Source organism: Harpegnathos saltator, unplaced genomic scaffold (assembly GCF_003227715.2).
Source record: "Harpegnathos saltator strain DR-91 unplaced genomic scaffold, Hsal_v8.6 scaffold393, whole genome shotgun sequence".
NCBI lineage: Eukaryota > Metazoa > Arthropoda > Insecta > Hymenoptera > Formicidae > Harpegnathos > Harpegnathos saltator.
The window spans coordinates 910,575-936,652 of NW_020230198.1; the positions used below are offsets into that span (position 1 = coordinate 910,575).

A 26,078-nucleotide genomic window follows, 5' to 3' on the forward strand; every position below is an offset into this window, starting at 1 on the left:
GTATATTGTTGTGTAACTACTTTCAGAAACGTATCAATTGTCTCAAGATTAAAATGTGAAGCTTGGACTCGATAAATATTTGTTATTAATATGTTCAATCTAGCGATAATCATTCTCTTAAACAAGATAAGTTCAATATCGTAAACTCTTGATAAAATGTCTATACTTTGTTTTCACATCTCTTTTCATCAGTGATTTTTTTCTCTAGAAAGAGACGCGACCGATTTGTATTTCTATCACTCTTTTGTCGTTTGCAATCTTCTTCCATTTCCTTAGAATCTTGATTTTTTCGATATATGTGATTTTTTGTTGTTTTACTATCAGAGGAAAGAATTATGTACATATCACATTATTATGTACATTATAAAAATGTTCTACGTGACATAAACGCTTCAACACACACACATTGTTTATTGTCGATAATCGGCAAGAGGCTTTTCGCGAGACGTGACGGTTTCAATCAAACTTTATCGAATCAACGCTTACGCCTTTGCATTCTCAACCGTCATGTCCCTCTGTATTCTGACTTCCACTTGAAGCGTCCTATCACAACGACGCGCGCTTGGTCAGCGATATAAATATAAGACGAGAGCTTCACTTATTTCATTAGTTGTATGTCGGAAGCGGACATCGCTATGTCGAATTACGATTCCCTGCTGCTGCTGTCACTTGCGTTCGCGCTGCTTCTCGCCCATGGTGATGCGGCACGAATACCCCGACAAGAACCCACGACGACGGCAGAGAATTGCGGTTACAAGGTATGCAAATCGATTAATAATTGCAAGGACTTTTGAAGGAGGTGCGCGACGAGGTACCGTTGCAGCTTCCTTATACGTAATATATGCGTTCCGCAGCCATGAAATATCAATAAATGGCATTAGTGATTACTCATGTTTATGTTTACGACTTCATCTCGATGTACATTCTGTCTGAAATCATCTTTATGCAAATGGACATTGTGAAGTCATACATGCGCGTTATCGCCTTCTCAGCATACTAATGTGCATTTAATCAATTTCAGGCTTGCCATGCCGTTGACCCGAACAAACTTAACATTCACTTGGTCGCACATACTCATGACGATGTCGGCTGGTTGAAAACTGTAGATCAGTATTACTTCGGAAGTGAGTGAACGAGAATAACAACGAAAAAATTAATAAACCGCAGGGAAGTTAATCTCGATCTGCGTGATGATCTATTTAAAATGTGATCAAATTAAAATCAGTGAAAATTAAGATCTAAAGAAAATATGAAGTATTTCACACAAGTATGATTTTTATCAATATGAATAATTATAGAAATTATCTCTCCTGTAGTATATATTTTGTTTCGTACGTTCATTGTGCATGTTCATTAACATAAACTTGTTATGTCTGTGAAAAATAACGTAACTTTAACAAATATTTATAACGATAATCTGTAATAATGCAATCTCTAATTTGAATAGTTTTTGAAAAATCCTTTACTCTTTAAGGTCACTCCATGACCCAAAAAGCCGGCGTGCAATACATCCTCGATAGCGTTGTCCAAGCACTGCTGGCCGATCCCAATAGGAGGTAATTATCTTGTTTAATTTTTTTACAACAGATAACCTATACTCACGCGTGAATTACAACGCGATAAAGATTCGCGCAAATAATAATAAGCAGATAAATGACATACATCAAGCGCAGAAACAATCGTGTTATCATTGACTATTTTGGTGATAAGCGCGAATTTTATATCGTTTAAGAAAATATTGTTGATTTGCGGAATTTCCTGCCCAAGTGATTTCAAAGGTATTAAGTTTAGACCGCTGTTTCTTTTCAGATTCATTTATGTGGAGACTGTTTTCTTCTGGAAATGGTGGCAACGGCAGAACGAAAAGGTGCAGGCTGACGTAAAGATGCTGATCAATGAGGGACGATTGGAAATCATTGGAGGGGCATGGAGCATGAACGACGAGGCTACCACTCACTACCATTCGATAGTCGATCAATTCACCTGGGGATTCAGGTAAGTTGTGCATGAGATGTACAAGAAATATCTTGGCAATATTACTTGCATATAGAGATATAATTGACGCATCATCGATCGTTGGTTTTCAGGCGACTCAACGACACATTCGGTAGCTGCGCCAGGCCACATATAGGATGGCAAATAGATCCTTTTGGCCACTCCAGGGAACAAGCTTCTCTATTCGCGCAGATGGGATTCGACGGAATGCTCTTCGGTCGTATCGATTATCAGGACAAGGCCAAAAGACTGCGCGAGAAGTCGATGGAATTCATCTGGAAGAGCAGTCCGAGTTTAGGTAAACCTATCGAGAAAGAGTATCCTCGATAAGGTCAAGATTGATGGCACTAGGCTATACATCTCAAAAAGTTCCATGCGATCCACGCTTGTTACTGGAGCTGAACTTTTATTTGAGATTTACTTGCATAAGTCAACAGCATGTGTCATTTTGTCAAATTTGGAAGATAAGGAACGTAACATTTTTGTGCGGGGGAAATTAATTTTAAATTTGCCAGGAAATCTGTCCTTAACGTTTAGAAATTTAATACATTTTGTGCAGATACAATCTATTATTTATTGTTTATTAAAACTAGGTGATATTGCTGTTTTCAGGTCAACGAGCGGATTTGTTCACGGCTGCGATGTTCAACACTTACAGTCCACCACCGGGATTCTGCTTTGACGTTTTGTGCGCGGACGAGCCGATGATCGATGACCCCGATAGCCCGGACTACAACATTGATGCAAGAGTATGTAATAGTTAATAGTGCGTAATATGGTAGTCGGCACCTTTAGGTTTACATGCATAAATTATCGAGGTCGTTTTGCGCTAACCGACTTGTACGGCTAACGCGATGCTTTGCGCCAATTAATTGACTTTTAATTAATTTTCATTAACAAATCGGCAATTGCCAATGAGGAGCCAAAGCTCACTAAACTAAAGTCGGCAGGAGAACGCAGTAAAGATATTCGGGAAGAAATCTCCCCATCTTGGAAATTCTGATGAATGCGAAATTCCGTCTACATATTTTAAAAAATGGGTGAAAATCTTCCATGTATGAGAAAGGTGGTCTCACTCACAAAATTTCTTGTTAACAACCGAAAGATTACACATTCATTTATTGTTTAATTCCCCGACACATGCGGAAGTGGAAGACAATCAGAATTTCCAAATTGACGGGTTTGGCTTTGATAGAAGATCAAAAGAAGAACTTGTCTAGTAGATTCAAGCTAGAGAGAGAGAGAGAAATATACATATTTCAAAGGTCACAAAGTCAAAGTTCAAAAAGTCACAAGAGTACAATTTTTGATAGTTCGCGAATAATTTAATTGAAACGCAAAATATATACGCTTCGTGCTAGAGTCATAATGTGCACGATATGTTTCTGTGCCAGATCGAAGTGTTTCTCAAATACGCGCTCGAGCAAGCACGACATTTCCGCACGAATAATATCATATTGACAATGGGAGGAGATTTCACTTATCAGTACGCGGAAATGTACTACACGAATTTGGACAAACTGATAAGGTACTAATGCCTAAGGAGATCTAAGTTACGATTTTCCAAAATGTCTGTAACATCTGTGAAATGTGTAATTCACGCTTACCGTAATCGCTCCGAGTTCGCATTTTGCAAGGACGATATCGCTAATAGCGAGACACGCAGGAACGGAAAGTTGTCTTCGCGACTTTTCCGCACGATCGACAAACGTCAACGTCCTCCTCGTGGTAAGTAAAAATTGTTCGCGATTGGCAGGTGAAGATGTTCATGAAGTACGCACAACGTCAAGCGAGTGCCTACAAAACTAATCACATTATTCTCACTATGGGTGATGACTTTAACTATCAGCACGCGGAAATGTGGTTTGGTAACCTGGACAAGCTGATCAAGTAAGTAGGTCATGACCCAGGTAGTTGCCGAGAAACAGGTGAGATTTGGAAAACTTCCTTGTCGAGTCTTCCTTCCCGGTATAAAGTTTTGACAAATAATTTGCTTTTGATTCTCAGTGAACACTATATGAGATCTTTCACCTGTGTAAATATAAGCAATTAATAGTAAAATCACGAGTTTTGGTGGTACCAAGTAACCCGACCTATAATTATCATCTATCGTTTAATTTCTCATTAGTAAAGATCAATGTTCCAATTTCATTAACATATGTATTGTACGTAATTTGTGAAAGAACTTTTTGTACGACTTTTTTAGATATACGAACGATCGCAATGGTTCTACGGTCAACGTACTTTACTCGACACCCTCGTGTTACCTGAAAGCACTGCATGAACAAGATCTCCGATGGCCGACCAAGAGCGACGACTTCTTCCCGTATGCGAGCGATCCTCACGCCTATTGGACAGGCTACTTCTCGTCGAGACCGACAGTGAAGTACTTCGAGCGGATGGGAAATAACTTGCTGCAGGTAAGGAAACTTATTATAATATCTCGATTAGCGAAACAGCTCGTTATATTAATTAAGCGTTATTTATGTCGATGGAATTATTAAATACATTGTGCGTTTAATTTTACACGGATATTTAATTTTATACTCAACAGAAATGAGCTTTTGTTCTCTCCCTGAACGTCAGATATTTTGCTACATCGTTTAAATAGAACTAATATTAATGTATGAACTAATATATTGTTATTTCCAGGCAAGCAAGCAGCTCGTCGTACTGACGGATCTGAAGGATCACGACAAACAGTTGGAACATTTCCGCGAAGCTATGGGAGTGATGCAGCATCATGACGCTGTTACTGGCACCGAGAAGCAGTTGGTCGCAGACGATTATTCACGTATATTGTATAAGAGTATGCATTACGCCGAAGACATCTTGTCGGAAGCTGTAGGGTGAGTACACAGCATATATATATTAGAATCTCTCGTCTTAATTCCTAGTGATTTTGTATAATGAGAAGAAATGTTGAACTTTAGTTACATCAGGATTAGAAAGTTAATTTTACTATCACCTATGAAACAGGAAATGGTCAAGAAGAACGCTAAATTTGACGATGTCCACATGCTTGGAGCTGAACATTAGCTCCTGCGTATTCACCGAGGGAAGTGACAAGTTCCTAGTTACGGTTTACAATCCTCTAAGTCGACCGATTCCCACTTATGTTCGCCTTCCAGTTGAAGGAAATGCTTATGATGTTCAATTGGTTGGTCAAAACGATGGTTCGTACGCTATAGTGTTAGAACACAAAGTAAAATATAATATATAAATGACAATAGTTTGATGAGTAACATCCGTAATTTATGCATTCATAATCTCATGTTACGGTCGCAAAACGTATATGGAAAATTCTTATATAAATATAAATATATATATAGTCGAGTAACAGTTATTAGAGTTAAGTAAGCAAATTATCTGAAATAATTGTAGTAACTACACTAGCCGATCGTATATGAGATGTTTAACATATATTCTTGTGTGATTAAATAGAAACGTATCCGGTTGGGAGTACAACGACCCAAATAGTTCCGATTCCTCGAAACGTTCGAAATATCCCAGGACGAATAAGCAAAACGGAGAACGAACTTGTCTTCCGTACTGACAACATTCCTCCCGTCGGTATGTTGTCCTACCTCATCACTAGAAAACAGCAGAAAAATACTCCAGAGGTTCAACCAGAGAATTTCATAAGCAGTGAGGTAAATAAATATACATAGATGTACAGATAAAATAAACCATTAATTAAAATGGTTAACGCGTTCATGTTTCAGATAATATCTCTACTCTCTATGATATTGTAGTACATATTAAAATAATTTTTAATAATACACACGATCCTTCTCTTGAGCACTCAACATAAATAGATTGGCACTCTTCTCGTCATAAAATGCAAAGTTACCTTAAAAGAAACGAAGTGAATCGCGATCATCTCCGTGATAACAGAATTTACTTTCTGCTCTTAATTTTCAGTTATACAATATATCCATCAACAACGATGGCAATGTGGTAGTAAACTTCAACAAGCAGAAGAACATGAACTTCGTACAGTCCTTCCATTACTACGAAGGAGCGGAGGGTGATAACAAGGTTTTCGAAAATAGATCGTCCGGCGCGTATATCTTCAGGCCCAAAAACGAATCAATCAATAATTTCATCTACACTGGATCGTACGAAATTTACAAAGGTATCATTTATTCATCTTGAATCTGCCCATCAAAAATAAAACTTTTCGTAATACTATTCAACTCATTTTATATATCGAGCTGTTAAATATACTTTTATTGTAAAAATCATTATTTTTTATCAGGTCCGGTTGTGCAAGAAATTCATCAGACGATAAACGAATGGGTTAGTCAAGTAATCCGAGTCTATCTAGAAGAGGAACATGTCGAGTTTGACTGGCTCGTTGGGCCAATACTTGTAAAGTAAATATCAATTTTTATTACTGCAACATTTTTAATTGCTATAATACTTAATATAACATTGTTGTGTCTCTAATCTTTATCTATTGTTTTCAGAGATAAAATTGGCAAAGAGATTATTACCAAATACACGAGCAATTTAAAAACGGATGGAGTATTCTATACGGACAGCAATGGAAGAGAAATGTTGAAGCGTGTGAGAAATTACAGACCAACATGGGACCTAGAGTTGCACGAGCCAGTATCTGGGAATTATTATCCAGTGACCAGCAAGATTGCTATCAAAGACGAGGAGAAGCAATTAAAGCTCAATGTCCTAACCGATCGTGCTCAAGGTGGAAGCAGTATGGACGACGGCGCCGTTGAACTGATGGTAAGTCAGTCTTCTATGTAAAACATATGAGGGATTTATATTTAAAAATATATAAATTGTAGCTTATAAATAAAGCTCAACATTCGTAAGCTCCGATTAACATATAAAGTTGCATTTACGAAAATCTACATATTAAAAGATTAAATTATAACGAAGTTATATGTCACTAATAAGTTATCACTGATCTGCAACTTCAAATGGAAATATACGAACATATAATAAATGTTATTTCTTATATAGATTCATCGAAGACTTCTGAAGGATGATGCTTTCGGTGTCGGCGAAGCGTTGAATGAGTCTGCGTATGGCGAAGGTTTGGTAGTAAGGGGCACGCATTATCTCTTGGGAGGTGGATTGAAGAATTTGGATAACTTCGTATTGAAGGAGAAAGAGTTGGCCCTTAAATTGGCCCTACATCCTTGGATCTTAGGTTCGCCCGTCCTCAATAATCTTGAGGACATCCATAATACAGACAAGACCTTTGTACGTATACACTTTCATATTTCTGTTTCGTGAGTTTAATGGAAGTTGGAATAGCTCACGATTATTTACAGTCGATATAACGCAAAGCTTAATAAATAACTTCGAAAACGTTTACAAGTAAATCTTTCAATTAGAATCATTCGACGAATAATCAAGTCAATATGTCAAGATTTGTTATGCATCACTTTGCAACTACTTCGCTTATGCAAATGTCATCTTAACGTAATTTTTATTAATTAAAATTCATTTTGTAGGTTTCGGGGCTTAATAAATTACTGCCACCGAACGTGCACATACTTACGTTAGAGCCGTGGAAGGACGATACAATTTTGTTAAGACTAGAACATCTCTTCGAGGTCGGCGAAGCGCAGCAGATGTCTCAACCTGTGGAAGTCAACATACAGGTATGCCTTTCTTTCTGTATAGAATTATAGCAGTCACCTCTAAAAATAGTTGGGTAATTTAAGAGTAGCTTTTAATTCTACTGCTTTTCTTCTCCTGACAGGATCTATTTTCAACATTCTCCATTCTGTCGATTGAAGAAACCACGCTTGGTGCTAACCAGCGATTGAGCGATATGAATCGTATGAAATGGGAACCAGAAACCAATGATATTCTTCAGGAGATAGAACAAAATATGCAACCTGTGCAAATTCAAGACAATGTAGTCAATGTTCTCTTAAAGCCGATGGAAATACGTACTTTTATCCTGACTGTGAAACGTAAACCTCTTTAATTTTTATTGAAATGATCTATTTTTTTCTGAATATTGAATTAATTTCATTATACTTTTCTACTATTGTACATATGCAATTATTATTAAGAAATATAATTACATAATACAAGGCAAACTGTATATCGTATGTTTTTAATTTTTGTCTAAACATAAAAACCTAACTCTGAAGTTACTAAAATAAAATTCAGAAATGTGTAATATATCGTGTTTCTTTTTGTTCTAATAAATATTATACATGATCTGTAACCTGCAAAATGACTCAATCGTCATAGCAGATTTCAATATAGAATATATCTTAAAAACGTGTAAATAAATGCGACAAAATTTAAAATATTATAATGCAATATAACGTGTGTTATATCAATGTAAAAGTGTAATAAAACGTAAAAGACATGCGAAAAGGTGAATCATCGTTAAATCTAACAAAAATTATTAGAATTATTTACATGATGACTGTATTGTTTTCATATTTTTTTTATTAATCTGTTTTATAGGTTAAAACTAATTTTCTAAATTTTAAAAGTTATTTATTATGGCCAAACGAATATATTTCTATTTTAGAACTGTGAAAAAAAAAGAATGATTAAAAAGTTCGATTCGTTGCATAAACAATCTGTGCAACTAATGCAACCCATAGAAGAGAAAGAGGTTCTTTTGTATTTATACATATATAAATTAATTAAAAATTATATATATTTTTCTTTTTATATATACTAGGTTTTAGTGCGAAAAGCTTGTCTCATCAAGTGAAAATGAAAATAAAATTATTCTTTTTCAAGATATCGACAGTTTTGTGCGAAAAACATAAATGGAACATTAACTACAACATTTTCAAAAGAAGCAACTCATGCTTTCGCACCAACCTAAAATTAAGAAAAAATCTGATATGAAAAGAAGTAGATTTAGAAACAATTTATAATTCAAGTATAAGTAATAATCGTTTATAATGAACTAATTAGACTAGGCAGAGATATGTGGAAGCATGTTGTCAAACTTTCATCGCGGTGAAACAACTTTCGGACGAAAATTTCATATGTGTGTTCAACAAGAAGACTACAATCTTGTACCATCCTTCTGAGCTTTTTTCTTTATGTGACAAAGACCTTATTTGCAAGACACCACTTTTCCCTAAATATTATGTTAGCCTGCAATTCAGGATGACGGAATTAGAAGTAAAAAATGCCGAGACTCAGACGAAACTTTCGGGTTTCCGTAAAGTGGAAGGAAAGGTCGAAGTAAAAGAAATCAAGATTAGTACACTACTCATGTTAGAGGCTTCTATCATGTCCAAAAAAGAACTGATAGGTAAGCGCGATAATGCGTAACATAATACATAATACATAATAATATATTACACAGAAAGATATTTAACATAACGTTCTGTAAGCTTTTAATTCGCGATTTTCAAAGCTGAAATTCTTTCAGAGAAAATGAGAATACCCATGCCGATATTAAAGACACACCGTGCGGTTCAAACTGATAGAACGATTGCTCCCGGAGCACCGCGTGAAGCGGTCGAAAATCTCGCGAAACTTTTGTCTTCGAAGAAAGACATCATTCCGGGAAATCCCATAGATAAATACACGATAATGGAAGAAATTCTAAATTATGTTATAGAATGCACACTCTGGGCAACCAATCTTCTCCTCTACGACTACGAGCTCGAGACGGTGGATCAAGAAGTGCAGACCGATGTACGTTACGATAAAACGAAGGACAAAATGGTGATAGACATCGATGTTCAAACCGAGCTGACCTGCGAGCCAAGGCTGTCGACCGGCAAGCTTTTCGTTCAATACGAAGAAGTGAAGAACTTCATACGGAAGAGCATCCTGGAGCAATGTATCGTCCGAGGAATCGAGCCTCGGATCATAATTGACGACTTGCTCAACGAGATAATCGCCAAAGGTGTGGAGCTAACTAAATACCCCGTGAAGGAGCAAATGATCCAAACCGTGGCCAGTTACAAGTCCCACTTGAAATGTGACGAGGACGTGCTGAGGAAGCTAAAGATATCCGTTGTCGTCGATCCTGCCGAAATACCAATCATCGTCGCGCCACTGATAAATGATCTGTTGACTTTGACGCGTGTCCAGGTGTCTTGGAACGCTCAGCGAGTCGTTAAGGATATCCTCTGCACGTTGACTAGACGCGCAGTCACGATCGGGTGCAAACTCGAGGCGATTTTGAGACAGCCGCAACGTAAGTAACTTCTTTTTCAGTTTTCGCAGCTGACTCATTATCGCAACTGAAACAAACCACTCTTATAAGTTACATATAAAACTACTAAGTTACATATAAAACTACTTATCGCTGAAAAATATCCATAAACTCGGAACTCGTTGGCAGGCCTGACCACAGAGCAAATGTTCCTTCAAAGGAGGAAGAAGATCGCCGACTCCATGATGAAGAAACTCACCGAGACCCGAGCTACGCAAACAGGACTCGCCGGGGTACCCGAGATCACAAAACTCAAGCCCAAGAACATTCTGTGCTCGGTTTGCCCTAGGGAATCGATATGCCACTTGTGCCTGACGTCTCAGGAAGAAAGGCCATCACTGCCGAAGGAAGACACAAGGATTCTGCGTACCCAAGATATACTACTGGCGTATAACCCGTGCTATGTCGTCGCCACGGCTTCGGAGGAGAAAAAGAGGCCGTATTTGCAATCCAGCAGCGCGGTGAAAAAGAAGATTGAAAAACCGACCGTCGCGCAATTACCGATCACGCAGTGCGTAATGAAACCAAGATCAGAGATACACTCTGCTCGTGATAATGATGCTATCAACGTCCTCATGACTCCGAAGAAAAGGACTCAAGCCCGAGGTGCATTGACATCAAACGCGAAACACTTATTAATATTAGTTATTTGAAACTTGTCTCTCAAGTGAAATATTCAGATTTGAATTCGCAGCTAGATGTGAGTCCTTTGGTCGAATTGCGATTACAAATAGAAATATCGTGCAATTTAACTGAAAAACTCGAATCTAGCTCTAAATTTAGATTTCGAATTTAGATTTCAAATTCCAGCCAAATCGATGATTCACGCTTCATATAATTCTCTTTAAGAAATCTTTGATTTGTTATCAGCTTTTTATCTAAGTACAAAATAATTATTATCTACCTTTTTAAGTCTTTTAATGGCTTTAATAGTTTTTATCTCTCGCGTACGGTGTAGATTCCATCAGCGAATGGGCTCGTGCCATCGACGACACATTGACCAAATCCTGGTATCTCAAAGGTACTTCTGCCGATTCCCTCACTTGTAAGCTTTTCGTTTCCTTATTCTGTAATATACATACAATACATATAATACATACAATACATATTATACATACAATATGTTCAATCGTCGTATTTTTCTTTAATATAAATGATAATATATTATTTCGATTAATGTTACCACAGATGCCGCTAGCAACGTAACCAACGTCTCCACCACGGGGTTTGTGACATCGTCATCTAAATCGACATCCTGCTGCAAAAAGTCCTCCCAAGAGCCTGAGAGCGTTCTGAACTCGCAAATGACGAAGGCGTTGCAGATATTGAAGAACACGTTTTGCACTCGCGACACTTGTCCCAATGCGTTCCTGAGGACGTCGATGGAGCATCATCCGCCCATTAAGGACACGATGGAGAAGAGCAACTTGTCTAACAACGTGGAAAATTGTGCACCATTGAACCCGGGCCGACATCATCATGGACAACATATTAATAATATTAACGGCCAGATTCGCGCGAAGCCACGATAGAGTCGATAAATTATAGCCGCTTCTACGTGGTTCTTCTCGGAATCCTGAGAACAGACAGAATAGCGAAGGTCAGTCGAGTTAAATCTTGCGTTAAATTTATCGTACGCGTAAACAGTATGAAATGTGCGGATTATAAATATGGAAATGCGCATCGCGAGTGATTGTAAAATTTCTCTCCTTTTTTTTTCATACTAAAATATTATAAACTACATTTTTCTACGCTAGATTGCTAGAATAACATCATATTGACAGAGACTGTTCTTAAGTTTCATTGTGTAACAAGTAGTAACAGTAAATTTGACCATCGGAGTACGCTTATTAATTCTTCTTTATTACGTAATGACGTTGCACAAAATATATGTATCATTAATCGTACATATACATATGTATATAAATTTACTACGATACGCGCAATGTAAAATCTATAAAGCAAATGCTGTCATAACTTAACCACGAAGATATGAGATTTAAAATAAGAGCGAAAATATAAAAAAGAAACTACAGTAATTTTGGTGCGCTGTCGATTTATAAATAACGTATGCACAGTTGCATACACAGCTCGTTAATATAAGTCATGGACTTTCCATGATTAACTAACACATCGTTAATAAGTCTGAGACACGCGCATACGACCACTATCACCAGTGTGTCGTCGCTTCGCAATAGCGACTCGTGTCATTGTTATTATTTCTTTTTTTTTTACAATTAACACGAGTAACAATTATTGCTGAATATCCGTTTCAGACAAATTTTCCATATAAGTTTTAGCACAGTAACGTTACCACTGATAGAACGGCAGATGATGTGCCGGAAATACAATTTGAACATTTATCGATTCTTTTTAGGAACAATACATCGATCGTTTGTCAATTCACTACGGTGAACACGCGTATAACAGTCACTAACGTGCGAGTAATCCTCGTCACGATCTACAAACGTAATATGTTTCATCTTTCCTTATTTACGAGCGTAATATCCTTCTCGCTCGCATCGACCAGATGCGAGCGATTGATATCTGAGAATTACAACTAGCAATCTCTCACAAATGCTAGATAGAGCAAATTGCCCGTTTTCATGAACAGAAAAGGATGAATAGAGAGATTAGGGACGAGTTAATCTTATTATAACAATGAAATTCTATAATTTGAGCGCTCGTAAACGACAGGAAGATTATACAAGGATTCCTCGTTACACGCGATTACGTCCAAATAACTATTACGTAAAAATCGAGCTACTCGAATTGCCCTCTGAGATACTACGACCTGCAGGAGAATCGAGGCCGTTGACCGCGCACCGACACGAGACTTAAGCGTGCATAAATTATTGCGAATATTAATCGCACTTACGAAATCACTCCGCAAGGAAGCCGCATCGGGCGCGATCGCGTATAACGAGAGGTCTCTGTAACGCTTTAACGTACCTAGTGTGAAATATTTATAACATCGGCTAACCTCGGCCGCTTACTGGCCCAGATACATTGCCAGGATTCCACGATCTAAGACGCTTCGACAGTTTCGTCGAGCTTCAACGAGAGAGTGCGACTACACGTACTTTGGCACGAAATCAAAAATGCACTACAGAGTATTCTTCTGTTTTCATACATGGCATCGTTCGAACGCCACGTCTGTAGAACTTTTATTCAGCCATTCGACGACACGACCATGATGTTTCCAAGCGTGATTGCATGAATGATGGTGTAATATCGGTCATATAAATACTTAAGTATTTGAGACGAATATATAAACGCGTGAAAATCATGAGTGTATAATCCACGGTAGCGTTCTACAGTCTTACGCAGTAACAGTAAAAAAAGAACGTGAAAAAATAATTCTGAGTCTAAAATTGTGGATTGGATCAGATAAAAGATCCGTTGTGATACTCTACGTGTATTCGTTGACGGATTAGACCACTGTAACTATTTGAAAGTTCGTTTTTTTTGTTCTTTTTCTTCTTTGCTTTTTCTACAAATACTATATTTCGTGGGTATTGTCCTGCAATTCTAAGTCGATGCTTGAAATATACTATCGACATAGCAAAAACATAACAAAAATAAAATTAATGAATTCCTAAATCTGATCTTATTTCTCAAAACTTTTATGTAATTTTTGTATAATCTATGTATAAATTATAAAATATCAATATATTTTTTTTTGCGTCACAGTAGTCTAATCCCTTAATCGGAGTATAAGTATTCTAAATGTATTCCGTCTATCCTCCTGTTTCTAATTTTTAAACCGAATATTTTTATCTGAGTTGAGTTTTTAATCTGGGGCCTCGCGTCCATGACTAAACAGATAACAATCAGAAGTTGTACAAATATTGGTCGCAATCGTATATAAAATATTATTGTGACGTTCTATATGTCAGCGAGGTCAAGATTTGTAACAACTTCAGACGCGCTCCTACTGATATTAGACTAATTTATACAGACGTGGGCATACACACGCATATGCATCTCTTCTTCATTTCATTTTCTAAATCACTAGAGACGTTCATTTTCTTCAGTTTCTTCGGCGAGCGTGTCTTTCGTCGTCGTCTCGTTTATCCGCCTCTCCTCATCGGAGATGGTGGGCACTTTGATATGAGTCGAATCGTTCCACGATTGGATTTCTGCCGATCCGAACAACCAGAAGAGTACCGTTGCTGATATAAACACCACCGCCGATATCCAAAACATTATACGCCATTCCTCGACGCCATTCTGCGATATGACGAAAGGTAACGTAAGTAAGCAGACGGTAAAATTAGCTGAACTATGAAAATCAATATCAGCTGAGCTATGAAAATAAACACGTGACGTATGAAGGTACGACAGAGATCGATGCCCGCTTAGTGATAGGTCGGAACGTACAAAATCTATGCAATGTTATTACCAGCTTTGAACATTTACAACTTGAAAACTGTTATCTATTTTTTGTATCAGTATCTTTTATTCCAATTACATTGCAGAGTGCACTATTAAAGTATTATGCGTCGTTTTAATATGACTTGTACGTATGATAAATTTTACGAGAAAAAGCAACATACCCTTTCGTTGGTCAGAGCGCCGATAATTGGTGGAATAATAAATCCAGGGAAACTACCAAAGGTGTTCATAATTCCATATAAAGAACCGGCGTAGTTCGGTGCCAAGTCTTGGTGATTTTGTAAGCTGGTCTGACACGCAGCCCCATTGAAGGCCAGTGCCAATATTAACATTATTATTGCAGTTGTGGAATCGCAACCCACATATGTCATCACTACCAGGCAAACCGCTGGTCCCATGTGAGCTGTTAACAGAGGCAAATTTATCGATTAATATTTGTTCGCATGCATCCGTTACATTTCAATTTTTTGCATCAAGATGGATGATTGATTACTTACAGAAAAGCATAAATATTTTTCTGATCAAAGACAGAGACAAAACGGCCTTTCTTCGTACATAATCCCCTGCGGCTGCGAATAACACTCCAGCGCCAAGTCTAGCTATGTAAGGTAACCCAGTTATCGCACCACCCTGTAGAAAAATATTTAAGACATCTTTAGCACAGTTGTTACTCGCAAAATAAAATAACAATTTCATCCAAATATGTATCTTCGTGCAATATGAATCAATCACGAGTACGGTACCGATTTCATGTTGAAGCCGAGGACTTCCAATGTGTACTTGGGTCCGTTAGTAGCGATGAAGTAGATACCCCACATATTGGCGAAGTGGGCCCACAGTAGAGCCAAGAACGGCGCAGACGTAGCGACTGCCTTCACCGGCAGTTGAACCTGTGTGCAATGTAAATAGGCATTAACAACATATGTTATTACCTTCTGCTTCTTAATCACATGATTATTGATATATATTTAATTGGACATATGTGTGCGCATGAATACAAATTGTTAGGAAAATTTCTGGTGATACGTCTAATCATCTTATCTCAATACGAACCTTTTGCTTGGAAACGGTAGTACCAATTTGTTCTTTTATGTACGTTTTCTCCTTCTCTGTGATTCCCGGATGTAGATCCGGTGTATCGTATATCAAGAACAACCATAAAACGTAGAAGACTAACATGAGACCGCTTGTAACGTAGAACGCAGCTTTCCACCCGTAAGCGCTGATCACCGCCCCGCATAAAGCGAATGTCACGACAGTTCCAAATGGACCACCTATAGCAAGTGACAGGACGTATGAATATGCATATTCTCAAGATTTCCTGCTTGAAAAGAAAAGCTCAAAAAGGTTCACACAAACCTTGCATGGTCCACACAAACATGCCCTTCTCACCAGGCGGCACCCATCTAGCGATCATTGCGTGTAGAGCGGGATAAACAGCGCCCTGAAAAACTCCACATCTTTTACTGAACTCTTACTGAAGAACGCTCAATTTAGAAATAAATAACAGTTAATAATTATCTAAAAAATATAATTCCTGCGATTGTACGATAAGATGATAAAGAACGATAAAATAAATCGCAATGAAGAAGACATCAAAATCTACGGAAGTGAATTTAGAATTATGACTGCGTGAAGTCTAAAATAGTGAATACAAAATACAACAGCCTAATAGATAACAGTAAAATGCATTCAAACGAGGCACATGGAGCATTAACGACTTACCCCAAAGAATCCCATTACAAAGCGAAGTGCGAAGACGAAACCATAGTGGACACTGGCAGCCCATGGCATCAGTAAATTCAATACCGCGGGTATTAATGTAGCGAATCTAAGCGACAGAAGATGAAGGATGAGCGCAACAATAACAGATAACCGACCAACGATTATCACTCTCTTATAATCTTCTCTCATTAATCGTATTGGATCACATAATACCAGTGTTTACTGTTAGACTACTTGTTTACTAGATAAAATTATGTAGACAATCATCATCAGATAAAGTTCTCCCACCAACTTATTTTTATTTAGACAATATAAATATATATTATATTCATCTACATCCTAGATTGTGAAAAATGTTATCTTCGCAAAATTACTTAATATAATGCTCGTAGATATAATTCAGTAATAAGTATAATTCAGTCTACATTGTTGCAAGTGTGTAAATATTTATAACTTTTAGAAAATATATATAAAATATTTATAATTTTAATATTTTAAATATTGAAATATTTGTTTTTGCGTCGTAGTGTTTGCATTAGTACTGCGTGCATCAGATGGCACTCGGACTAAAATTGCATTTATCATCTAAGATTCATCCATAATCAGGGCAAAGCGCTAAAAGGAATTTACATGTTTTATCTAATCTTTCTGACTAATTTGAGAGTCAACTAAACACAACATCGATAGTACACTTACGCCACTACTTTGGAGCCTCCGTATTTCTCTGCTAGAAGCCCGGCTGGTACGCTAGCCGGCAGCACACCGTAGAAGTATCCTGATAGCACCAGACCTTGGATATGCTGGTTCCACTCGAATCGTTCGCCAAACTGAAACACACAGGTGAAATTGTATGAACTCTCAGATACTCCGATAGAACTATCCGTGCCAATACAACAATCGCTGACCGTGCAACTTACGTCTTTAAGCTCGACGGACTTGTTGCTTTTCAAATCGGCCACGACGCATGCGGGTCCAGTACTACCGCCTTTGCTGGTGGCGTTCACCATGGCCACGATGGTTATCGATAGATTGGTGCGGATGACATACGAGAACATGCAGGCCAGGAACATCATCGCCCCGAGAATCCCCCTTCGTGGGATTTTCTCTGCAAAACGCATCACGGGAAATCAATTTCTGGGATATTTATGACATTTCAGCAGAAGCAAAGTCATAATATTGTTGATGTGCGATTAATCGCCATAATTATTAACATCATCAAACAGACAATTTCCATTTTCAACGATGATGCAACTTTAACGACGATGTGATTATGTAACTGTTGTTTAAAGTTCTCATCGACAAATATTCCGTGTGCGACATTACACGTCCTTTAAATGATACAACTATTATTATGATTATATAGTTAACGAATACACTTAGATTTCTATTATAATCACGATTTACTGTGCGATCGTAGACTTCAATCTATCGTATCTGAATAAAATAGCATTAGGATGTCATAATGCGAGACACTTCTGTTTGTCCCGTCACGCCGTGTAAAGCGCGGTAGCCGGACTGACCTTTGAATTCAACGCGTAATGCTTAATAATTTTAAATCAAGAGTGAATGGTGTATCTCCCATAGCCAGACGTTCTCGTCTCGTTCCATTATGTACATAATCGAATAATGCAGCTGTTCTTGCGTGCTCGCGCACGATATCGTGTCGCTGCACAGAAAAAAAAAAAAAAAAAAAAAGAAAAACGAACCACTCAGCCAGCAGCGGAAGGATTTCTCGAGCCGTATCAACCGCTTCATTTATCAATTTTTTTTATCGTTTCCAATAAAATCTCGATCTACTCTCTACGATAAGTGCGACTAGCTCGTTATTATCATATAACTCGATTTACCGCTAAACCACAATTATCGTATAAAACTCGACTGGAGAATATTGTTTTTTACATAAAGCGCTGCTCACTTCAATTTTACGATCTGAATCGCCGATATATCACCGGTATTATTAACAATTTCAATAAATTGCGAGCAACATTGTGCCGATGACATATGCTGTATTGACTGAACGTAAAGTTACTCAGTACTGCGTATTCGAAATGTGGCTCCCGTTTGCACCTTCGCAGCCAACCCTGACCATATCTCAAGAAAATCCCGTTCAAGGAGAAGCACCGGAGCGACGTATCGGAGCTCCTGAAGGTCACGGCGCGCGCGGTTACGCGCTTAATCGAGCGATCATACTTCTCTCTCTCTCTCTCTCTCTCTCTGCATTAACGACTGCACGTCGTCTCCTCGCTGATAATTACACAGCGTGATGTAAAAATCGAATCGATAACGCGCGCTCCGCTTCGAGAGATGTTCTCCTTCTCGTAACTTCCCACATCGCATGGTCGTCCCCTTCCGTCCCCGAGTCACAATTGTTACCAGGGACTGAGAACTGACTCGGCTTAACACACATCGCTTCCGCATTCTGCTTCACGAGCTATTACCGACGACGGAACAGCGTTGCGAGCGATCGTACGGTTACAGATTCCTCGGACGAAAGTACGACGAGTGGACATAAACCGCGACCTAATAATCTCCCTGACACGCGAGCGATTCGGCAGTTGACTCGGATTTCCACTCGGATATCGCTGAAACACGTGATACGGTTATTTTCGGCAGCAAGTCAAATGAAAGTGTCTTTAATTAGAAAACCAGGAATATCCGACATCGAGCCAACTCATTCTTGATTCGCGCTTCAAGTATACTTGAGCAAGAATATCCGATGTTGCATAACGTTGTACTATCTCCTTGGCATTGACACCGTCAACATTTTTCCCAACTCAAAGGCTAGCATCTGCAGGAGAAGATATTGCAATTTCGCGACAACGCGGCACGATGAAACAAACACGTCTCTTCGGCCGTTGAATTACGTGCGATTAATCCGACCATAAATCAAATCCGCGTCTCCATCGTCATTTTTCGATAAATTTGTGCCTCGCCTCAAGATTTCGCGCTGCGATTTTACACAAGCTTGCGTAGCGAGCGATTCAATCCAGAACCATCGATCCCTCCCGTGTGTCGATGTTTCTTTTAAGTCACTTCGATTATCATATCTCGGACGATTTCCGTGTTATTGTCTTTCGGCCCCAGCGTTGCATACAAAGGCCAAAGAACGACACATGATCGACACGAATTCATTATCTAAGTACTGAAGTAACGCGGCAGCGTATCACATAAAACGTAACAGAGCATAAAAAAACGATAGATAGAAGCCGTGCCTTAAAATAACAGGACGATAAAAGAATGCAAATGCAGCAATATTGCAGAACATCAAAAAACAAGCAATAGCTCAAGTCATCATTTCTCTAGTTGCTTAATCCTTTATTTCTTTATTCTTCACCGTGTGTAACACTCGTCAGTAGGCGGAAAGTTACATGGTAATATTTTATTACCAGATGATATTTATCTGCCGATTATCCTTTATATAAATATTTTTGCCGCGAATTGGCGATGTTCTATCGCACGTTTGCAAAGTCGGTAATTTTTGAATAATTTTGTACAAAGTCATTCACCTTATTAAGGGGGGGGATTACATGCGGAGCAGGCCGTTTTCAAGACTATTTTTACAAATTCTTTTGTAACAAAAACGGTAGGATTAATGGACTTGAAATTTTCACAGTATATTCATTAATGTTCAAAGTATAAAATAAATTTGTTACTATCTATATGGAAAGTACATATAAAATGGAAAAGTACATATAATATGGAAACACCATTTTCTTGAACTGTCGACACGATTCGAATAACTTGAAATTTTTACACAATATACAGCAGACATGTAGTTTCCGCGCCCCTACTTCGAAAACAGTTATATTTTATTTTATTCATTTTTTAAACATAATTACAAGTTGAAAAAAGTTTCATTTCCGATACTTTTTTTTGTACAGTCATTATTTTTCCAAACTTGACTTCACTGCCTTTATTTTGGTACGAGCTATAATGGCATTTAAAATTATATTTAAAAAATTTTTTTCATCTTTTCGTTTCAGAGTAGTGAGAGGCTTGGAATTATGTCGACAGTAAACATAGAACTTGCAAACGGATGACTGCATTTTTATCTATAATTACAAATTAGATCGGTTCTTGTGATTCAATAAAATTTATTTTATACTTTGAATATTAATGAATATATTGTGAAAATTTCAAATCCATCGATTTTATGGCGTCTGTTAAAAAAATTCATAAAAATAGCCTTGAAAACGGCCTTCCGCATGTAATTCCCCCCTTAAAGACAAATTGCAGATAAAGTGCAGCCTTGAGAATGTGTACAACACGCCCAAAATCTGTCAAGCGTAATCTCCTATCTCTCGGATAAAATCTTGCAAAGTTTCGTTTAGTAAGCGCGTTCACACAGGAAACGAAACTTCCTTTCCCATTCAGCGCATTAAAATCGAAGGGACTGTCATTCGACAATCGATTGTCCGACGTTGAAAAACGAGAAATGATAACTTGTTGTAAAAATATTGCTAATCAGCTTATCGTCCTTTCATCTCATCTGCCGACTTGGCTCGAACTTCAACGAACTTACTTCGGATTTTTCAAGCACTACATCGCGAAGACCGAGATATCGCCGAAACGCGTCGATCGACTTCAATGAATTGTACTCTCGCGAGCTTTCTTTTCTCTTGAAGGTATGGGAAGAGAGCGGAAAAAAGCGCCGACGCATCGAGTGGCCGTGAACGTGTTACATGAGCAACATGCTTATTCTGTAGTCTATTTCTGCGAGGTATGCACGAAATAGCGGCTCGAGTTACAGGTAGTTTGTACGGACGGAGACGCGCGAGCGAGCGCGCGAGTAAAACTCGTTTGGAAAAATGCGATGCGGTGACGCGCAACGCGACCGCGCGACTGTATAATGCGATGCGCAATGTTTGCTAATTTGAATTTCCACATCGGCACACGAGTGACGCGTGGACGAGCGTAGTAGCCTGTCCTTTCCTCGAAGAACTTCTCAGACTGATGCACATTGGTGCGATCGAAGTTAGGGTGAAACAAAGATCCTAAATTCTCTTTCATCACTAAAAATGACTCCAAAAATACATTTGTCTCACACTCCAACTGCAGCAATTCAGGAAGTTCCTCGAAGAAGAATAAATCTTAGCCCATCATCCTGATATATTTTTTTCACGGACGGTTACGTAATTCTCATTGCATTATCTTGATATTTACGTCTCACGTTTATGAGAAAGAACTGTAATATAGCGTGGATTTTGCCGAAACCAAATCGCGTCAACTGTCGACGTATTCGTGGAAGTTACGTCACAAAGCTGCGAGCGCGAAAGAGGCAGTCTATTTTGTATCGACATTTTTAGAGAGGAAAATGAATGATTTCGACACAATCGGCAGAACTCGTGCCTGCCGAGACGCGAAGAATGCCGTACAATGCTCGTTTTAATGACGTTCAATTAGAGTTCTCTACTCCGCTGACCGTGTCATTATTTTTGCTCTACATTTAGATACGCAGTATAATTAGAGGGACTTCGCAATGTGTTTACCGAAGTTCGAAGGATCCTCGCACCTACATCTATATCGGCAGAGACATTGAACACTGTCGACTATCGACGAAACCTAATACGACCATACCATAACAGAAATCGAAACCGGCAAAACTCTCGCTCGCTTCCCGCATATCACAGAGACACCTCAAGTTTACATTGCGATGTTGCGCGCACCCGCGCGCCAAAGTGCGCGTTTCGCACCGTTTCGTTGTCACAGATCGGTTTATCTGTGACAACGAAACTACGATAAGCTGCGGCCAAGATACATTTTCTAGCGCTTAGCATTGAGACAATCTCCTCAGCATGATCATGTAATGCCGCACAGTAGCTTCCGCGAGAAGCCCTGTAGCGTGCCTTCCATGGTTCTATCATACCGGATACAGCCTCCGCGACTAAGAACGAGTCTGAAAACTACAACAGATCTGAATGACGGATGAAGTAACAGAGCGCAGATGGAATCGGGCGAGTCGCGGCAAACGAGACCGCCGTCAATTGACAAGCACTTACCGTTGAATTTCCGGAAGAGAGCCATCCTCACCGCTCGCCGGGAACACTCGTTGCCGCGTTTATATCAGCGTGAGAACGAAGGTCGGACGATTCGGCCGATGTGAAAGGCCGTGGAAGGACCAGGACCACAACTAGCTGCCCTGCTATTTGAACTTCGCCGCTGGCGCGAAACGATACGATGCGATACGACGTGCCACGACGTTGTCACGTCGACGACCTGGAGAGGGGCCCGATTCGCGACTGAGGCTCGTTCGCTCGCCGCTTTTCGGTGTATTCGATCGATTCCGTCGCGACTATTGGCCCCGACGGTGTTGCGTCATTCCGCCAGCTCCTCACAAAGTTCGAAGTCGACGCGCCGTCGTCACGATGGACGTGCCTCCCGCTTTTTCCGACCTTCTCTCCGCGTGCTGTGTGACGCACGTTGACCGCGCGTCGCTTCGGGAACGGTTAGGCGTAGACGTCTTCTACGTGGACACCGCCGAAAAAGCACGCGCCGTCACACTCCTCCACACCAGTGGCTATATTTAGCGGCGGTGTATTAGAATCGCCCGGGTTTCCGTGATGGGTAGCACGCCCGCACGTGCTCCGCCGACTGAAAATCAAAGAAACGCGCATTAGGTCAGGGAAACAGGTCTTCAGCGCTGAAACCCCCCGCCGAGGAAGCGCGTGGATCGCGGACTGCTGGAATTTGTACGTTGCTGAAATGAAGAAACAGTTTCCTTTCGGCCAACCCGATTCGCTGATAAGGAGAACTCGGACTGCGGATCACGATCTCTTCTTCGACGGAACGAGCGCGCCGCGAGTCTGCCAAGGCCCTTCACGACATGAGCGGCCGCGGCTTTTCGATTCTCTTCGTTGTTGTTATCTACCGTGAGAACAAACGACGCACAGACAAGTACTCGTAATTAACAATTAGCGATACGACTTAAAAGTGTAATTGAGATTAAAGGAATATCGCGCTTGGAAAAATCGTTACGTTGCCTAAAGTCCGCTTCAAGCGATTTGTAACTCACGGCTACAAATGGATATTATCGCAAATTGCGTCGCTCCTAAAGTGAAAACGAATTATTCCCCAGATAGCACAAATTTTTGAAAAATATCTCAGAGACGTTCTATTTTTTTCAGTTTACCGCCATTGGTGAACTTGATGCGTGTTATTAAAGTTTTGTCCCTGAGTAACATTCAAAGGGTTTTATTAACCGCTCATTGTTTATTAAAAAAATTATCGAGAAAAGAAATTTGGAAGGAAATTATTGACTTTAACGTTAAAAATCATATTTTGTACACAGAAATGTGCACACATGAGCGGAATGAAAGCGCTAAAATTAGCTATCATGTTTTCCGAACTTCTTTCGTTAACAATATTTTAAGGGGGGAATTACATGCGGAGCAAGCCGTTTTCATGGCTATTTTTACGAATTTTTTTAACCTAAACAGTAGGATTAATAGATTTGAAATTTTCACAATTTATTCATTAATGTTCAAAGTATAAAATAAATTTGTTACTATCTATATGGAAAGTACACATAAAACATTAAACGCGTTTATCTGGGAACACCATTTTCTTAACTGTCGACACGATTACGCAAATCTGAACCGAATAACTTGAAATTTTTACACAATAGACATCTAATTTTCGCGCCCCTTCCTCGAACACAGTTATATTTTACTTTATTCATTTTTTTAAACGCGGTTACAAGTTGAAAAATATTTCATTTTCGATACTTTTTTTTGTACAGTCATTATTTTTCCAAATTTGGCTTCACTGCCTTCATTTTGATACGGGTTGTCATAGTAATCGTATATACCTTAAAAATCTTTCTCAGTTTTCGGTCTCATAGAGTAGTGAGAGACCCGGAATTATGTCGGCAGCAAACATAGAGCTTGCGAACAGATGACTGCATTTTTATCTATAATTACAAATTGGATCGGTTCTTATGATTCAATAAAATTTATTTTATACGTTGGACATTAATGAATACACTTTGAAAATTTCAAGTCCACTAATCTTACCGTTCTGTTAAAAAAATCCGTAAAAATAGCCTTGAAAACAACCGTCCACATGAAATCCCCCTTAATAAACAACGGACGTTGCATAGGATAAAATATCTTTTGAATGTTGCTCACGGACAAGACCTGCTGAATAGACCTGAATTTATTAACATTATACTCATCGGCTTCGATGTGTGTGTGTGTGTGTGTGTGTGTGTGTGTGTGTGTGTGTGTGTGTGTGTGTGTGTGTGTGTGTGTGTGTGTGTGTGTGTGTGTGTGTGTGTGTGTGTGTGTGTGTGTGTGTGTGTGTGTGTGGTATGAACATTTGCCCGGATCATGTATCATCATCCGTAAACAATATCCGACGATACGGATCGCTTCAGGAGCGCGTCTGCAAACAATTGATCAAATTAATCGCGATCTGCCGGCTTCCGACGGCGCACGCTGCGATATTTACGCGCGACTGTTCTCATGTTATTTGATTTTGTCAACAGCAATTATTTCCATTAGGTAAGATACCCTATCAACATCAGATAAATTCCCAGGTGCGTTGCCCGTAACTGCCCGATGTTGCACGTTAACTCTGCACTACTGCATCAATTATCCTGACCGCGCGTGACTTGCATTGAGAGAGGAAAAAAGAGAGGAGAAAAGAAGGAGAGAAAAGAAGAGGGAAAGAGAGAGACCGAGCCGAGTTATACCCAATATTGTACAATTGGCGCGTGGGTGTAATTAACTGCAAGGAACTATCGCATCATCTCGATGCCATAATTTTCTCACGTAACGGCGAATAAAATGATGAGCATCGCACCGAACCCGAAAACGACGGAAGCTGCTTTGCAAGAGTTAACGACAAGTTTGGAATTTTATTCTACGCATACATCAACGTGAACTTTCGCACTACGAGATGCCTTCACGGAAGACGCGGATCTTCCGATGTTCTCTTGATAATTTTCCTATTTTTACATTCGCAAGAGTCAACATACATATCAAGGCCACGTATTGTACGAATTTTTGAATGTTTGTCGAGGCATGACATATCAACGTTCGGTCGGCTCTGAAACATACCCGCGGCTTGTCATTGTCCGAGCGATTCCCTCGCCAATCAAGGCAATCAGAACGATTAAACTCGAGCGACTATCTGAAGCGCGTCCGACGGCGAAACCGCCGACGATAAAAGGACCACGTTTACGGCGAAACAGAAAGTATGACTAACCTCAATTACCGCGACTCCGTTCTTTCTCCCCGTGCTTGTTGCTCGCGAAATTGCGCGCGAAAACGGCTCGCGGCGATCGATAGTCCGGAAAGGGAGCGGGACTTCCGCGAAGCGGGACACGAGCGGGCCTAAAAACAAAGTAACACTGCCACTCACTCGCTACTCCAATATGAAATTTCGGATGTAACTTGGACGTTACAATCGACGAGCAGCAGCACGTCGCTATGTAGTCCCGACGCTCGCAGTTCCGTGAGCGAAATTTCGCTCGAACAAGTGGTAGAATGTCGTTGAAAGTTACGGCGATATTCGAACAAGCGACGACACGATCAAACACCATTAATGGTTGGAACGCTACTGGCGACCAGCGGAGATACGTGCTGCGCGTCACGAAGTTGCTCCCTCTTGCCACGAGGGTGATGCACTTTACGCCGTGGCATCTATGACGTTCAATATACCACCTGCCCAGCGACGAGTATATGAGGCGTCATTGGTTGCGTTCAGAAAACAAAACGCTCACTGAGCGCTTAGTAATTATTGGCCCTTACTGTTAGATCCTTACATTCAG

The 26,078-nt window shown here is 39.5% G+C and overlaps 3 protein-coding genes and 1 long non-coding RNA gene across 8 annotated transcripts; 2 read left to right on the plus strand and 2 right to left on the minus strand.

The window, feature by feature from the left end:
- Positions 1–544: 544 nt before the first annotated feature.
- Positions 545–8,078, plus strand: LManII (Lysosomal alpha-mannosidase II). Of its 2 annotated transcripts, none has more exons than XM_011152971.3 (17): positions 545–758; positions 1,022–1,124; positions 1,475–1,556; positions 1,810–1,995; positions 2,088–2,293; positions 2,608–2,744; positions 3,752–3,885; positions 4,202–4,415; positions 4,648–4,844; positions 4,975–5,171; positions 5,440–5,648; positions 5,920–6,133; positions 6,257–6,374; positions 6,468–6,744; positions 6,985–7,227; positions 7,482–7,631; positions 7,733–8,078. In XM_011152971.3, exons 1-17 carry the CDS (start codon positions 615–617, stop codon positions 7,961–7,963), a joined length of 3,042 nt encoding a protein of 1,013 aa, XP_011151273.1. In that variant the 5' UTR covers positions 545–614; the 3' UTR covers positions 7,964–8,078. The 2 variants fall into 2 exon arrangements, with proteins under 2 accessions (XP_011151273.1, XP_011151265.1); XM_011152963.3 differs by lacking the exon at positions 3,752–3,885 and adding an exon at positions 3,390–3,523 and having other exon boundaries at positions 549–758.
- On the minus strand, positions 2,601–4,195 carry LOC109504506 (uncharacterized). 2 transcript variants are annotated; one of them, XR_003113228.1, is made up of 3 exons: positions 3,869–4,195; positions 3,603–3,792; positions 2,601–2,725 (listed from the first exon to the last, which is right to left on the minus strand). It is a non-coding gene; the product is annotated as an uncharacterized LOC109504506 (long non-coding RNA). The 2 variants fall into 2 exon arrangements; XR_003113227.1 differs by having other exon boundaries at positions 3,603–3,800.
- A 1,042-nt stretch (positions 8,079–9,120) lies between the features above and the next one.
- LOC105190382 (uncharacterized) lies at positions 9,121–12,424 on the plus strand. The gene is made up of 5 exons (XM_011153118.2): positions 9,121–9,268; positions 9,389–10,165; positions 10,313–10,789; positions 11,142–11,228; positions 11,372–12,424. The coding sequence occupies exons 1-5, from the start codon at positions 9,121–9,123 to the stop codon at positions 11,713–11,715; spliced, it is 1,833 nt and encodes a 610-aa protein (XP_011151420.1). The 3' UTR covers positions 11,716–12,424.
- On the minus strand, positions 12,330–25,874 carry LOC105190287 (sialin). 3 transcript variants are annotated; one of them, XM_011152985.3, is made up of 11 exons: positions 25,670–25,874; positions 22,306–22,897; positions 17,224–17,411; positions 17,003–17,133; positions 16,307–16,412; positions 15,941–16,025; positions 15,635–15,855; positions 15,325–15,471; positions 15,079–15,211; positions 14,743–14,984; positions 12,330–14,416 (listed from the first exon to the last, which is right to left on the minus strand). In XM_011152985.3, the coding sequence occupies exons 2-11, from the start codon at positions 22,328–22,330 to the stop codon at positions 14,198–14,200; spliced, it is 1,497 nt and encodes a 498-aa protein (XP_011151287.1). In that variant the 5' UTR covers positions 22,331–22,897; positions 25,670–25,874; the 3' UTR covers positions 12,330–14,197. The 3 variants fall into 3 exon arrangements, with proteins under 3 accessions (XP_011151287.1, XP_011151295.1, XP_025156745.1); XM_011152993.3 differs by having other exon boundaries at positions 25,514–25,874; XM_025300960.1 differs by lacking the exons at positions 22,306–22,897; positions 25,670–25,874 and adding an exon at positions 17,711–17,732.
- Between the last annotated feature and the right edge of the window lie 204 nt (positions 25,875–26,078).

Coding starts and splice junctions, on each gene's coding strand:
- LManII (XM_011152971.3), top strand. CDS start 615: ATGTCGGAAGCGGACATCGCTATGTCGAATTACGATTCCCTGCTGCTG. Junction 2,745..3,751: donor ACTACAACATTGATGCAAGA/GTATGTAATAGT, acceptor CGCGATTGGCAG/GTGAAGATGTTCATGAAGTA. Junction 3,886..4,201: donor AACCTGGACAAGCTGATCAA/GTAAGTAGGTCA, acceptor CGACTTTTTTAG/ATATACGAACGATCGCAATG.
- LOC105190382 (XM_011153118.2), top strand. CDS start 9,121: ATGACGGAATTAGAAGTAAAAAATGCCGAGACTCAGACGAAACTTTCG. Junction 9,269..9,388: donor GTCCAAAAAAGAACTGATAG/GTAAGCGCGATA, acceptor AAATTCTTTCAG/AGAAAATGAGAATACCCATG. Junction 11,229..11,371: donor TTCTGCCGATTCCCTCACTT/GTAAGCTTTTCG, acceptor ATGTTACCACAG/ATGCCGCTAGCAACGTAACC.
- LOC105190287 (XM_011152985.3), bottom strand. CDS start 22,330: ATGGCTCTCTTCCGGAAATTCAACG. Junction 17,412..22,305: donor TCTCTTCCGGAAATTCAACG/GTAAGTGCTTGT, acceptor TGCGTTTTGCAG/AGAAAATCCCACGAAGGGGG. Junction 15,472..15,634: donor CTACCGTTTCCAAGCAAAAG/GTTCGTATTGAG, acceptor CATTGCACACAG/GTTCAACTGCCGGTGAAGGC.